This window comes from Copidosoma floridanum, unplaced genomic scaffold (genome assembly GCF_036245765.1).
Source record: "Copidosoma floridanum isolate Cflo_tuat_1 unplaced genomic scaffold, Cflo_Japanese_pri ptg000006l, whole genome shotgun sequence".
In the NCBI taxonomy this organism is placed as follows: domain Eukaryota; kingdom Metazoa; phylum Arthropoda; class Insecta; order Hymenoptera; family Encyrtidae; genus Copidosoma; species Copidosoma floridanum.
This window is the reverse complement of record NW_028321883.1, coordinates 13,185,765-13,201,120: the sequence shown is the minus strand read 5'-3', so window position 1 is coordinate 13,201,120 and position 15,356 is coordinate 13,185,765. Positions and strand designations below refer to the sequence as shown.

The following is a 15,356-nucleotide window of genomic DNA, read 5'->3' as shown; positions in this document are numbered from 1 at the left end:
ATAATTGTAATTACTAAAAGTGCAATGTTTACCAAAGAACTGATTACTAAAGATGCAATGTTTACCAAAGAATTGTAACTAATATATAAAACTAAGTATAGAATACGTACTTTAAATCCATGATTTATTTCTTCTATTATCTATTATTTATGTTAAAAAGTAATTGGAACACACAGGTTATTTTAAAAATTTTTTTTTTAAATAAATACTTACTTGCGTAGTGTATTTATTTGAAAGCTTTATAAAGTCCTTAAAGGCTCTTAACAGAATATTACATTATTAAATTACATTGGGTTGAAAACTGTGGGTTGGATCTTAAAACTAACTCTTAATCCTAAGTTGGTGTCGTGAATTGGATTCCGGACAAGACCATCAGAAAAAATCTGATTGCCCCAACCGGGAATCGAACCCAGGACCACTTGAGCTGTGTTGTATCAATGGCTAGCACGCTAACCAACTGAGCCAACACACACATGTTAGTGTGATTATAGCAGCCGGTTTATAGTTATAAACCTCTGGTTAGTTTGATGTATATTATATGATAGACATGCATGGCTTACTAAAAGATATTGTGTTAAAAAGTCGATTTCAACGCAGCTTTTTCCAGTAATATGTTCGAAAACCCCATCTCAAATTTCGTATGGTAGTAGATTTTAAGTTTATAAAAAACTTCATTAAGTTTTTAAAATTTTTATAGACTTTTAACTTAAATTTGAATCACCTTAAATAATGGAGTCCAAAAAGCTATATAAATGGTATATATTAAAACCATTCTTTTAATGAAATTTTCGAATTTTACGTCGCTTAACAATAAATGATAGTTTCTTACATTCTATTTTACAATATTTTTCAATTATTGTAAGCTGAGTCTTTTACATATCCCTAAATAAATGAAAAAACTTATGGAATGTTTCATTCTAACTTTAGGAATACATATTCATTTCAATTTATTGCAAGATCTTAAAATATTCAAGAATAAAATGGAAAACGCAATCTGAAATTAAATATAAACACATTAATATACAAAAAAGACGAGGTAAAATAGGTATATAACTTTTCTGAAATGTATTTTTTTCTAACTCAGGCGTTTTGAGAGTCAGGTGTGCCCTACGTCAGGAAAAACAGTGTTTGACACACAAGTGCAATCCATCTGGGGCTACCTTACGGTCCCTCAGGCCGCATAACAGCCCTGGGGTGATGGCACTTTCGTTTAAAAATAATTTTTAAAATGTGTTTTGGTGCAGATGACAAACAATCGATTGTGAGGAAAACTACTTATTGTAAGGAAATCACTGTTATTACTTTTATTGGTCACAATTTAGTTGTGTTACATTGATATGTACGAATCAATAAAATATTTAGAGAAATACTTTGCCTTCTTTAAATACATTGTTTTTAGCCTTGTATGTTTAAAAATTACATGACAAATGTCCCATCGTTTATTCTAACTTTATGTAATAATTCAAGGCAAAGCTGGAACTTCTTATTTACAATTTTTAAGTATCACGCTACGAAGTTATGAACACTTATGCTCTTGAGTAGGTCATATTTCTTGGAACCAGGTCGAGTTTTTAGCGATACAGAACAAATACCAACAAAACTGTCAAGACCTATCTCCTGGGACACCCGGCTCGGGATCCAATTTAAACTTCAAGCAGGGACCATGGAGTGTTGACCATTGATGTGGCCTTCCATTGGAGTGTCATCGCCGCCGTGACGTTACCTTCTCTTTATTCAAGATGGGACGCGACTACTAGCACTGAAGAGCCTGTACAACAATAAATGAAGTGGCCAAAGTTAAAACTAAAACCTTTCTTAATTGACGTATTCAAAAAAAGAGCGCCAATTTAGCGGCATTTCATAATGTGAAAAATCATCATGTGGTAATAACTAATACTAAAACCTGTCCAACGAGTATCGCCTCGAATTTCGTCTGGCCATCTGCTGTTGTGCGGGAACATCGATTCCCGTTGCTTCTCCTTGCTGATGACTTGGTAAGTAAACGTAGCTTAGATTTGCAATGGTCAACCCGCTTTTGTTGTCTTAAACTCTATCGGCGCCTTTTAAGCATCTTACTTTTGGCCTCTCGTAGTGCCTTCCTAAATTCTGGGCAGACGTACCTGCACATAACCGCTACCTGCTCCACGTTTGGCACCTTCTGTTCCGCAAGCGAAACATCGGGCATCCCCCTTGCAATCTTTCTTGCGGTGATTGCAGCTGCCGCATCAGAAGCATAGCTTCGACCGGTCCATCTTGTGGCAATATCGAGCTATGTGTCCGTATTCCAGACACCGGTAGCATTTGAGGACTTTACCAACAATCCATCTCCTCACTTGGCGGCTTGTAAGGCCTATTAACAAGCTTCTCATTTTTTCTAAAGTTCTGGCATCAGTCTCTCCAATGTTGACCAGAGATACCTTCTGCCCTTTTTTATTCGCTCCTACCAGTGCCACTCTTCTCGTTTGCGGCGAGCAATAACCAGAGAATCTACTCAACGCAGGTTCGATGTCAGCGATCTCGGTAATCGGATCCAGATTCCGGATTTCAAGAGTTACCTTTTTCTCATTTTCTTTAATGGATGCTAGCCCTTCCCCGATGTTAGCTATACTACTAACAAGGGTCCTTCTGTCCTATAATCCTGTAACTTTGAGGAGAAGATCTCCCTTTTTAGTTGTAGTAACTCTACCCACCTGAAAAAAAATGTCGGAATTCTATGTAGAATTACTTCTGTAAAACTTTCAGGAAAGCCATATGGCATTACACATGGTTTCACATATGGCATTACATAAAGGGTTTTAGCTTGGTGATGCCATATGAGATTCCATATGGAAAAACACATGTAATTACTAATTGGAAAAAGAAAAAATTTCTATCATCTAGAAATAACTGCAAAATACCATAATAAGTTATTTGCATTTAATAATTTGTCTTACCATCGGGATTATAACTCCAAAACAAGGGGGTTCAGCTGATTTTACTTCTATATGAAAAAATTTAATTTTTCAATTTTCTTTTTTTATTCCTGAAATATAACTTGAATCCCCTTGTTTTCGAGTTATCATCCAGATGTTAACATTACTTGTTCACAGTAAATGACGCATTACAGTATTCTGCAGTTATTTCTAGATGACAAAATTTTTTTCCTTTTTCCAATTTGTAATTCTATGTGTTTTTTCAAATGGAATTACATATGGCATTACCAAGCTAAAACCCCTTATGTAATGCCATACGTAAAACCATATGTAATGCCACATGGCTTTCCTGAAGGTATTACAGAAGTAATCACACATAGAATTCCGTATTTCTTTTTCAGGTGTGTTTGTCTATGATCTCAGCCTCTTCTGGCTCGAAATCAGTCCTTATCTTCTTTAGGACTTCGGCAAAGCTTTGCCCTTCTATGACCTTAACGAGAATTTTCTCCTCCTTTTTTCTGACTATATCTTGTTTCCTGCTACCACTACCTAAGGACAAGCTCCTGCTTCCTCTTAGTCTTTTTTTAAGGGAGTTTAGTCGTCTCCTTTGTAATCGTGGATTGTGAGTTCATAATCCTCCTTTGTTTCCTCAACAGTTAGCTCTGATCTTAAGTTGCTAGTGTATTCCAGATCCATCTCGATGTTGTTGTTGAAAAAGCTGACAGCACTGACGTCACTCATTGCAATATAGTGCTTTCAGCCTGTCTCGCCGTTGTTTCAATTAAAAACAGGAAAGGGTATGTAAACCAGCGCAGCAGCCTCTCTGTTGCCAAAAACGTCGCCTCTTGCTTGGGCCGGCCGGTCGGGAGTCGTCACTCTCCCTCAGTCCCACCAAGGGGACTGCCTTACAGCCCTGGTGTGGTGTGTAAAAGTGTTTTATAGTAGGTATATGTGTATAGTGCATGCTTATTGTAGTTCATAACGAGTGCCCAACAGTTAGATCAACAGGAACACGAATCCCCACAAATCTGGTAGCCCCAGCTGGCGCACCGCCATACTCTCCTCAGTGATAGTAAGCCGGTATTATTCAGCCAAACACGTTTTAATACAGGTCTTCCAAAAGGTTACGTGTTAAATTGAAGTTTTTTCAACGTTCAATATCTAAAAAAAACGGTGTTGTGAAACGGTCTCAAATTTTATGTGTGACTTTCTAATATCATTACGAGCATCCTGTTGAAATTTCAGCAAGAACATACAGAAAACGCTATGTGTGATGAACGTCCTTGAAGTGTTCGAAGCACTCCGAACAACCATAGAACCATTGAGGCGTATATCTATATTTACAGTCTTGGACATAAATATAGATTTAGAGAGCACGCGGTGGCTCAGTCGGCTAGGTCGTGGATTGGCACGCGGGAGACCGTGGTTCGATTCCCAGCCAGTGCGACTTTTTCGGGCAAGTACCTCTGTGATTTTTCACATGTGCTTTTTCACCACGCAATGCTCCTCGAGGAGGGTTTAGGCGACCTTCTCGCAGCAAAAATTGTCTAATTTCCCCCTACTCCCCTCCTAGTGATGGGCGGCCTCCCATCCCTCTTCCCTTCTTTCTCGAAAGTGCTAAGTGCCCTGTGTAGTGCCCTTATCAAAGGAGCCGGACGTAAAGCACTATAATATAAATATATATATATATATATATCTTAATAACTGTTGGGAGTCTTGGTCTTGGGTACAGTGGGTCTAGGGACAGTGCAGCGGATGGCCGCCATTTATAGCACATGTCAGTGGCGGTCAATTTGAAATGGTAAATAACATTTCACATAACGCCACTCCACAATGCCATTCTACAATCGCGCTTTCTCTGCACTGCGCAAGTGCGTAAGGGCAGCGCAATTATAGAAGAGGCCCTACAATGACTTAGGCACAGAACTGTATATCTATATACACTGGAAAATAGTGGGAGGTGCTGAAAATGGTGGAGCCAATCACTGCACTGTCCCTCGACCCACTGTAGTCTTGGGTCGATGGGAGCGCTTCGAACACCCTCATCGAACAAACTTAATAAGAACAAGCAGTCTCAGTCTCACTGGTGGCCGTACCACATAACTTTTTTTCGCCTCGGGGGCCAGTGTTATAACATAGGCCAATGTACAGAAAAATAGTTACATGGTACGGTCCCACTCTCACCAATCTACATTTCTTGTATATGTCTATATGTACACTCGAGGCGCTATATGTATATCTGTCGGAACGGTTTGTCTACATACGGTCAATGATGTCCTGTAACCTATAATATAATATAAGACTTACTATCACTTAATAGGTAATATTGTTCATCGTTCCGACAAATATAAAGTGCTTTAAGCTTACATAAGAAAAAGAGCACTACGAACAATCTATATTTTTTAGCTGTCTATTGCTTAGCCGCTCTAGTTATTCCTAGTTTGTTATTAATTTAATTGGGATCGGCCCTTTGGAGCCTTCTCTTGAAACTTTAGAATCACGCCACAATATGTAAGGATAAAAAAACCGGTGGCGCTGACAGTTACGAGCCTTCTCTCGTCGTGTTTGAATGAAACTTTCAAACTTACCACTTTAATCCTAGGACAGTGGTGCTAGTGATTCGAGGTGTAAGCCGACTCCTAGCGCCCCTAGCGTATTTTTGATTATTTGTAGAGTTGTAGTTAAAAATGCCATATTTAGTTAATTTAAGTGATGTGATTGCAAACGTAGGGCCAGGTTCTCGAAAATATATTGAGTAATATATATTAAGTAAGTAATCTAATGCCGAAAAGTGTGCGCTGCATACAGCAGACTTGGATCCAATCTGCTTGATTATATTACACCTTCATATCCACTCATTTTTACTATCAACAGATTTTGGAAATTTATGTTGGATTATTCCTACTTCGGGATTTTTTCTTTGAAAACAGTTGGGAACAAAGCATTTATAAACACTCGTCATTATTAAATCAGTCTTACAGCATTACTTGATCGAAAAATAATAAAAACCAAACATTAAATTTAACTTAGACAGTTTTCATACGTTCAAATCATTGGCAGCTGGACCCAACTCGAGTTCAGATGAAATACGCTATAGAAGCGTTAGGAGTCGGCTTACACTACAGACTACAGTGGGTCGAGGGACAGTACGGCGGATAGGGTCACGCGGTGCTGATTGGCTCCGCCATTTTCAGCACCTCCCACTATTTTCCAGTGTATATAGATATACAGTTCTGTGCCTAAGTCATTGTAGGGCCTCGTCTATAATTGCGCTGCCCCTACGCACTTGGGCAGTGTCACGCAGTCCTATTTAAAACCAATACTAATGTGTCGCGTCATTTTGAATACGTCCACAGTTTACACCTCGAACCTCGGGTCTAATTACGTGCTTCGATATACGCAATACGGTTCGAGATTTACCGTCACACCACCAACCTTATGACCATGGTGTAAAAAATACATAAGGTGGGCTCTTCAGCCAGCCAACTGATCAGCCAATCAGGAGGCTAGGAACAAGCGACTTTCCATATTGAATTTTCCACCAATGAGCGTAGAGAGCGCGTTGTTCAACTATTATACTGCTACACGTAAACAAGAGTACAGGGTAAAAAATTTCCTCGATAAATAACATGTTTAAAATTTGTTAGGTGCACTGTTTTATGTATAAATATAATTCTATACGATGATCTGATTATTTGTAAAATATACAATGCATAAAGTTTATTGCATATTTCAATAAACAAATTTTACAATTTTTTTCTTTTTATGAGAATTTTAACATCAGAAGTCAGTTTTTTCGTTCATCTCTGGGGCCGTACCATATAACTATTTTTCTGTACATCGGCCTATGTTGCTTTTCAGCAATAAAGTGTAAGTAGTTAAATAACGCGCTCTCTACGCTCATTGGTGGAAAATCCAATATGGATAAAGGTCACGTGTTCCAAGCCTCCTGATTGGCTGATCAGTTCGGGGGCTGAAGAGCCCACCTTATGATGTATTTTTTACACCATGCTTATGACGAAAACGTAAATGAAAGTTAACTTTTTGATGTTCAAAGGTATAGTATGACAGTAAATCTTGAAAGCTATTGCGTATATCGAAGCTCGTAGTTAGACCCCTCGAATCAGTCGAATGCTCGAATTGGGGCCGATTCCCAATATTCCCATAGCACTAGCGCCACTGTCCTAGGTTAATCTCGGTAAAGTGGCGAGTTTCAAAAATGGGGAGAGAAGGCTCGTAACTGTCAGCGCCACCAGTTTTTCTATCCTTACACATTGTGGCGTGATTCCGAAGTTTCGAGAGAAGGCTCTCAAGGGTCGATCTTAATTGATCCCAATTAGTGCTGGGCGATATTTTTCGATACACAAGAATATCGATACTTTTTATGTGAAATATCGATATTTTGTATCGATATTTTGTCACCGTAAATATCGTTGTGTCGATACTACATGGCGCAGTATCGCGTAATCCTATTACGTTCTGGAACAATAACGGAAATACACCTTCATCTCAAGTGGCGAAAAAGTTTTTTTGCGTCTTAGCGACTTCCGTTTCGTGTGAGAGACTATTTTCTGACGCAGGAAATATTGTAACAGATAAACGAACGTGTTTAAGTGGTGGTCATTTACAAATGTTACTATTTTTACATTCATCATCACTTGACGATTGGAAAATTTAATTTTTTTTTTTCAACTCGAACGAAATGACATAAATCTGTATAAAAGACGATGTTTTTTAGCTAATTTTTTTAATATAAGATATTTATGTAAGATAAAAATAGAAAATACAATAAATTTTTTTTAATTTTTTATCAAATCCATTGGCATATAAAAGCTACCTTCTTTTCCCGGGTTATTGTTAATTGTAGTTTAAGAAAAGCAAAACGCTTATGCTCAAAGTATCGATATTGTCAATATCGATACTTTAAGCTCGATATTTTATCGGTATCGATACTTTGCGCAATGATACGTATCGATACGAAGTATATAAAAGCGTAACTTAATATTCGAGTTCTTTCATACTTCATCTTAAACTTTATGAAAATATTAATAAAGTAATTTAAAGTCTTACAAATCATACTAAATTATATTAAATACAAAAAAATAATTATAAAGAATTATAAATATTTATAAAAAAATTTTCCAAATTGATACAGAAAGTATTTGTAAGAATCTAAAATTATCTGTTTTTCTTTCAATCTATTTAAGTTTTTTGTAACAAATTTACGTTACCTTCTGCCCGGGTACTTTTTAAAATATCGCCCAGCGCAGTCCCAGCACTAATCCCAATTCCCAATTAATTATTCGTACTCTGCGCAGACGCGGAGTTGCTCTTCTATACCGACATACATACCGTACATGGCGTAAGGCGTAAGCTAAGGGCGTAAGGCGTACATATAACTTCCATCCTTTTTTATATTGTCCATTTCTTTCCTTCTTCTTTGGAGTGCTTTGAGTTTATGAGGCCCCCCCTGACCTAGCTGTCTCGTATTCTCTCTCTCCTCCATAGAAAGTCTTGTTCATTGTAGTACATAAAGTTTGCCCAGATCGACTCCATTTTACCTCCTCCACTCATTGGTAGGTATATACCTACGTTAAAACGTACTCCAAGGATAGACACTGCATTTGGTGCTTGTTTCATATATAATCTGAATTCAATAGATCGACTCCAGAAGGGTATATATTCACAGTTCGTAAAAGGGTAAGTAAGATTGTTACTTATTGTTTTCTTGAAAGATTAAGTGAAAAACATACGCAAGACGCCAAAATGCAATGTTGCGTACACGAGGAGGCTAACTGTAGCCTTACCGGGTCCTTTAAGTAGTGGCTTCTCCGAGCCGCTCTGGGCTAGTGTAAATGATGTACATTAACATAAATTTATCATTCGTAACCGCGTAATATCGGGAGCTGATGAGAATCATTTACAGAAAGACATTAAAGAAATCTCATAGCACCTAATTGCATCGGCTATCGCGGCGTCTTTCTGGAAAGGTTCATATTAGAGTCATATATACGTATATGTGTGATATTTCGTTTTACACGGCTAATGCCAAATGCCCAGTACTTGCCTTACCTATAGTAAGATTAGTGCCGTGAGACTAAGTGTTTAATTCTTGGACCAACTTTTTAAGTACATACTTATCTTGTCGACTTTAACGATTACGTTACCGGCTTGTATGTGCCTCTCTTCTTAAATCAATAGTAATCTCATTCTTCTTGAGTGTTGTGAATTTGCACACTTTTGTCTCGTTAATCAGTGCATTGAAGCCATTTTATAGGTGTGTGAGTACTTCAGCTTAAAACTGATATGCTGAAAGTTATTTAATAAAATCGTCATCTTTTCTTATTCTCCATTAGAAATCATGGCTTTCAATCGAGGGGGGGTCAAGCGGGATAACTTTGGGAACCGCAACTTCAACAGGGGCATGGGTGGTGGTGGTGGTGGCGGTGGCGGTGGTGGTGGTGTTGGAAACACCGGCATCGCTTCAAGGATTGGGAATATGGGTGGAAGCGGAATTGTTGGTGGTGGCATGAGTCCTTGGGAAAGTGGAATGATGCCTGGACGTGGCATTTTACCAACTCCTAACAACAACATTTCTCTTGCCTCGCCACAAGCTCAGCTTGCCATTGCTAGTGATCTTATTTCCAACCTCCTGCGTGGCCAACAAGCTAACCAGCCTCAGGTATTTTTCTTAATTGATTTTCATGTCTTGCTGGCAGTACTTAGATAATTACAACATTGTTTTTGTAATAACTGCCAGTAATGACATTTCAAAACATGCTGTGCTCATTCGTTTTGAAAAATATTTTTCCTCATCTAAAGGTGCCATCATTGCTTAGTTTGGGCAATAACTTCAGTGGTCCCTCTCCAAACTTTTCTAATCAGCAGAATTTCAATCAAAACCGTTTTGTTGATCGAAATGTTCGGCCAAACATGAAAAACCAGCGAGTCCAGCCTTACAACAAGGTAAGCTTCATTACTTATCAGAGTAAAGGACAAATTAATTTTTATTAGGAAATTGAACTTAATTATTTCTAGAAATTAAAAACTTGTACAGCAAGTTTTAAAAACGAGTAAACTAGTAACAGATATTTGAAAAAGTTGTTTATTGGTGGTATTTTTTCATATTAAAAATTTTGCGTTCCTGAATGTATACATTTTTTATTTTTTTTATTTTTATGTAATTTTTATAAATTACAATCATCAACTTAACCAGAGGAACACTTTCGTTTTAATTTCTTTTGAAATAAACAATTTTTATTAGGTTTTAGTTTTCGATTTTTTCATCTAAAATTTAATTAACATTGAACTGTGGGATATTTGAAGCAACTATTGCCTGTAATATTATCTCACAAATCTTTTAATTTTTCTATTGTAATCTTCGTTTTGGAAAATTTACTTTTATAAACCAAAATGATTTCATAATTTATCTGTAAACCACACAAATAACACACAAGCTTTGTACTTGTGTTACATTATGTGCGGTTCTCAGTATTTTTCAAACATACATTTTGAAGTCTCCTTTATCTGTACCGAATATTCAAAGAGATTTTCAGATGAGCATTATGTAATATCAATATTTAATTCTAATAATAATTCTTTTAAAACAGAAAAAGTACAATGCAACGAGATCTCTTGAACATCTCCAAAAGTACATTCAAGAGTTACAAAACTCTGTATGTCTCGCATGAGATGATATACATATATCTAATATTTTAATATCTTTTTAAAGCTGTAATGTAGTCTTGATAATAAACATCATGACACTTGTTTCCTTTCTCATGCCAGTGCGGAATGATCGAGCCACTACCGAAAATTCTTCCCTATCCTAGACTGAAAAAATAATTGCAAAGGCACGATTGCCTTTAATCTAACTTTCCTTTCAATCATCCTTTTAAGCTAAAATATAAAGCTAAGCCAGCTTGGTTCAAGTTTACTTTCCACACGTGGTACATATCGTCACTTCTCATGAGACTGTTTGGTCATTTTGACCCATATAAATAGATGGGTAATCGAGCCCGAGATGGAGTTGTTGGGCGGCGTGGCCCGCAACAATCTCGTGGCCCGTCGGGCAACCAACGCCAGGGTGGAAACCAAAATCAGCGGAACGATAATAGGTCTTCTAAAGCAATTACTACCCCTAAGCAAACTCAGAATCAGACCATCAAAAAGGAAGAAAAGCAGGAAAAGACTTCTGATAAGACCAATGAAAAAGCAGAAGCGTCTGTCGCTTTAAGGTAAGCTTTTCGGAGATTGCAAAACAAGTTTCTTCAATTTTTCAACTATGTTCTCATAGTTTTCTCTTTTGAACCTTCAAGAGAGAGAGAGAAAGAGAGCACAAAAATTCCAACTTTCTTCTTTACTCCAATGCTGGGTTACTGTTTTACTCAGCAATTTGATTTTTTTCATTTAATCAAACATTTTTTGTCGCTCATCCGCGATACATCTGATCATTCGTGTACATCAAAATAATTTTAGCGTTTAAAGCATAAATTTTTGACATAATTTCAAATGTATTATTTGACGGTTGCGTGTTGTGCTTATTAATTTGTGCAAAAAAAAAAAAAAAAAAAAATTACTCTCATACATCTGTAACAGAAACCAAGTTAAGTGGCAGTTTTCATAGTCTGATTAAGTGACTAAAATTGAATTGTTGGTAAAATTTATTACCAGGCCTGCCGACGTCTGTTTAACAGCATCAGGTATAAAACATGTAACTTTATTCGATATTTTATATTACTATTGGTGCACATACTTATGTTATCTAGTACAATGTTCTTATCTCGTGCGACGACGAACTTTGACTAACCCGTTCTATACCCCTGTCCAATAAAAGAAAAAGCCAGCAATGCCTCGTTTCATCGAATCATCCTTAAATGAAAGGGGTAGACGAAACTTCGCTTCAAAGTATTCACCACTTGGATTTCAAAGTCCCATCTGTGCAGCACTCGTTAATTATATATATATAATATATTTTCGAAAACGATCACATTACGAGGTGCTAAGAGAAGACATGCTCGTTTTATTCTTCGTTGTGCAGCTTGTATCGGGAATAACAAAGCTTAAAATTTTATGTTAGACAAAAATACCAAACAATCCAAATAAGATTCGCGATTTGAATAAGAAAAAATTGATCCATGAAGAAAAAATTTAAAATTTCCTGCAAATGGCAAAATATAGTCACAAAATCGATTCAAGCAATGACAAGGTAGTTCTTACAAACATCAGAAGGTTCATGTGGGTTTTAGATACAGTTATAGATCAATGTTTATTCTTTTATTTATCATGTTTTCAAAGTACACCGTGATCTATTTAAAAAAATCTGTTAATATAAAAAAATCTATGACAAATTTCCTTACACTAGACAATTTTTTTGGTACTACTTTACAATTTAAAACTAGTTATGAAGTAAAGGATAATTTTGATGAATAGAACATTCAATTTGTATAAGAAGCAATAATTATGTAACCAACGTTGCCGACACAGCTCATCCCTTCAAAAACAGTATTTTAAAAGACAAAAATCTGTTATTATCTGATAAGTATAATCTAAAACCTATATTTGAGGATGTATGACTGGATTGTTACCATACAGTCTATGTAAGAACTACCTTGAATGCATTAAGTGAATACAAACTGGTATTATTAATGCTTGTTGTATTCGAGCAGTAACGAAGAGAATGAAGAGTCTGAAGAATCCAAGAAACGTGAATGGATGGACGAGAAGAAGGAACTCTCCAGCGACAGGAAGGATGCAGACAACAGCTCGGGCGAGAGGGATGAGGAAAAAAGCCCTAGCAAAAAGTCTGCTGCCAGACACGCGGAGAGCCGCTACTCCGACGTCCCCATTAGCAGCATGTATTGCCATGTCTGCAAAAAGTACATGTGGGATGGATCGGTAAGTGCAAAAAAAAGTCTTTTGTTGTCTAGTTGTAAATTGCAAGCATCTCTCTTGAACAACTCGAATTTTAACTGTACCAGTCGTTTGAAAACCATTTACGTGGACGTGCTCATTTATTGATGATGGAAAAACTTGATGAATCTTACAAGCTGAAAGTGGAATTGATGAGACACGACTTGGGTGTTGCTGAAGAACAACGCGAGCTGATTCTTAATAATTCAAAGCGTCGTGGCAAGAAGGTAGGCATCAGCTCACTGTAATCAATTGAATTATTTATTTTTAAATATGCGAGCTCAACTAGTTTCTTTTTCGGGTGCAAGTAACAAAAGTACAAGGGTACAACAACATATTGCAAAGCAGTCGTGTGTAGGAAGCAAAAACTATGTATGCTTAGGATCCGAAACATAAAAGTTTCTTCTGGCTATACAGTACAGTACAATTACAATGACCCTTGAACTTTTGTTAATTGTACTCTGAAAAGAAACTCAGAAGATTGACGAAAATTTATTTTACACTGAAAATATTTTTTTATTATTACTTATTGCCTACATATTGGTGTAGTTAAAATTTCAATTTTAATTACTTGTAAACTACTAGAATCTTGTACAACGGTTAATAATATCGCATGAGTAGGGAAATTTTTTTGTATTCTACGATTTATTGGTTACTTTAACGCAGATTTCCGTCGATTTGAGCGTAAGGGAGTACTGTACCATGTGCGACTTGAATTTCTATGGCACCCTATCAAGTCATCGTAAAAGCGAGAAACATCAGCAGTTGAAGACCTTCTTGCATCCTCGCTGCTTCCCATGCTCCAAAGAATTCCCATCGAGAATCGAGTATGATGAGCATTGCTTGACTCCAAGTCATATGAAAAATGCGGCCCAGAGCGAGGAGCAGAAAAAAAATAAGAAAAAAGGTAATTTTATTGAATCAGTGGTCTCTAGATTTATGCTTAAGGCTAATTTATGTGACAATAGTAGTATTCGTTGAACACTGCTTAAAATTAAATCTCAACTTATTTTTTTTCTCCCCATTTCAGACAAGCTTTCTAAAGGAGAATCTGACGTTCGAAGTGCCGAAGATGAGGAAAAAGACATTGGAGATTTAAAACTTGATCAATTGGATGATTCGTCTATTGACGTCTCAGATTTTGTTACCGATATTCCTGAAGGTGAAATAGAGAGCAAATTGAAAATTCCATCCTTCAAGCTTGTCAGATCGCATAGTCAGTTAGCAGTTGGCAGATCATTTGTACAAGAAGTTACTGGCTATAATTGCGAAAAGTGTCATCGTTTCATGCTAACGGAAGAAGATTTGAATGCTCATCTCCATTCCATTACTCACTATCGTAATTTCGTGGCTGAAATTAAATCATTGCAAGCTGCTGCTGAAAATGCTGGCAAGGCTGAAAAGGAAGGTGAAGAGGTAAGATTTATTAAAGTTGAATTTTTTTTCACCCGCATTCCCAAAGAATAGGTATAATCTTGGAATGTATGTATTTGTAGAATGAAAGTAAAGATGACAGCAAAGGTGACATTGAGCCTGATGAAAAGCGAGCCAAGCTGGAGAACAATGTTGATAAGGATGATGATGCCAATGAAGATGAAAAAAATGAAGACGAAAAATATGATCCAGCTGAGGCAAACGGAGATTCAGATGAAGACAACAATGATGATAACCAAGATGCTCAGAATGATGATGAATCAACTGCAATATCCATCAATGCAGGTGAAGATAATATATTAGAGGAGAATAACGATAACGACGAAGAGGAAGAAAGGGAGGAACCGCCGCCGAAGCCAGTGCAGCAAACAAACGCGCGAACTCCAGCTCGGAGTGCCGCGAGTCAACGTGCACGTGGAAATCGTGCACGACGATCACGACGATAAAAACATTTTATCAAAGCAAGCAAAATATCGAGCTAAACACACAATACAATTATAAATATTGAATACTTACTCTAGTCGGTCGCATGATATTTTTTTACATCGTAAAATAATTCATTTTTATGATTTATTTAGAATGAAAATTTGGCAACGCATAGTTTTTACTCGACATTTATGACAAATTTTATTACTATTTTACGAAACTAGTATGTATTTTGGTAAACTTTATAAGTTTGAATGTCAATTTTTATCATTGCGATGGACTAGCAGTTTATTTAGGTACATTATATTGATGTTATGTAACCACTAATCACCTTGAATGTAATCTACCCAATATCCATGAATTTATGTTACAATATATACAATTTAATGCTATATTTTACGTACCAATATAGAATTCTCATTCCAATAGAATACGAATTTCTGTATACATTTAGATTTTGAAACAAATAAAATCTGTGTATTGTAAAAATTCTTTTATTAATTTTAAAATACAGATGTCACCACCTACTTTTTATTTTATAGATCAGTTGCTTTAGTTGACTAAAAATAAAATTGTAAGACAAAAAAATATTTGATAAATTACAAAACTAACGACTATCGTCAAAAGCAAAATTTAATTGTACAAAATTATGCTAAGCTGTAGTTAAATCAG

The 15,356-nt window shown here is 36.5% G+C and overlaps 1 protein-coding gene across 1 annotated transcript; it reads left to right on the top strand.

Annotated features, from left to right (window-relative positions):
* The first annotated feature begins 8,321 nt into the window (after nt 1-8,321).
* On the top strand, nt 8,322-15,140 carry Pep (Protein on ecdysone puffs). Its single transcript, XM_089598364.1, has 9 exons — nt 8,322-8,612; nt 9,269-9,594; nt 9,735-9,878; nt 10,917-11,149; nt 12,581-12,809; nt 12,893-13,051; nt 13,491-13,731; nt 13,855-14,240; nt 14,321-15,140. The coding sequence occupies exons 2-9, from the start codon at nt 9,274-9,276 to the stop codon at nt 14,702-14,704; spliced, it is 2,097 nt and encodes a 698-aa protein (XP_089454490.1). The 5' UTR covers nt 8,322-8,612; nt 9,269-9,273; the 3' UTR covers nt 14,705-15,140.
* The last annotated feature ends 216 nt before the right edge of the window (nt 15,141-15,356 follow it).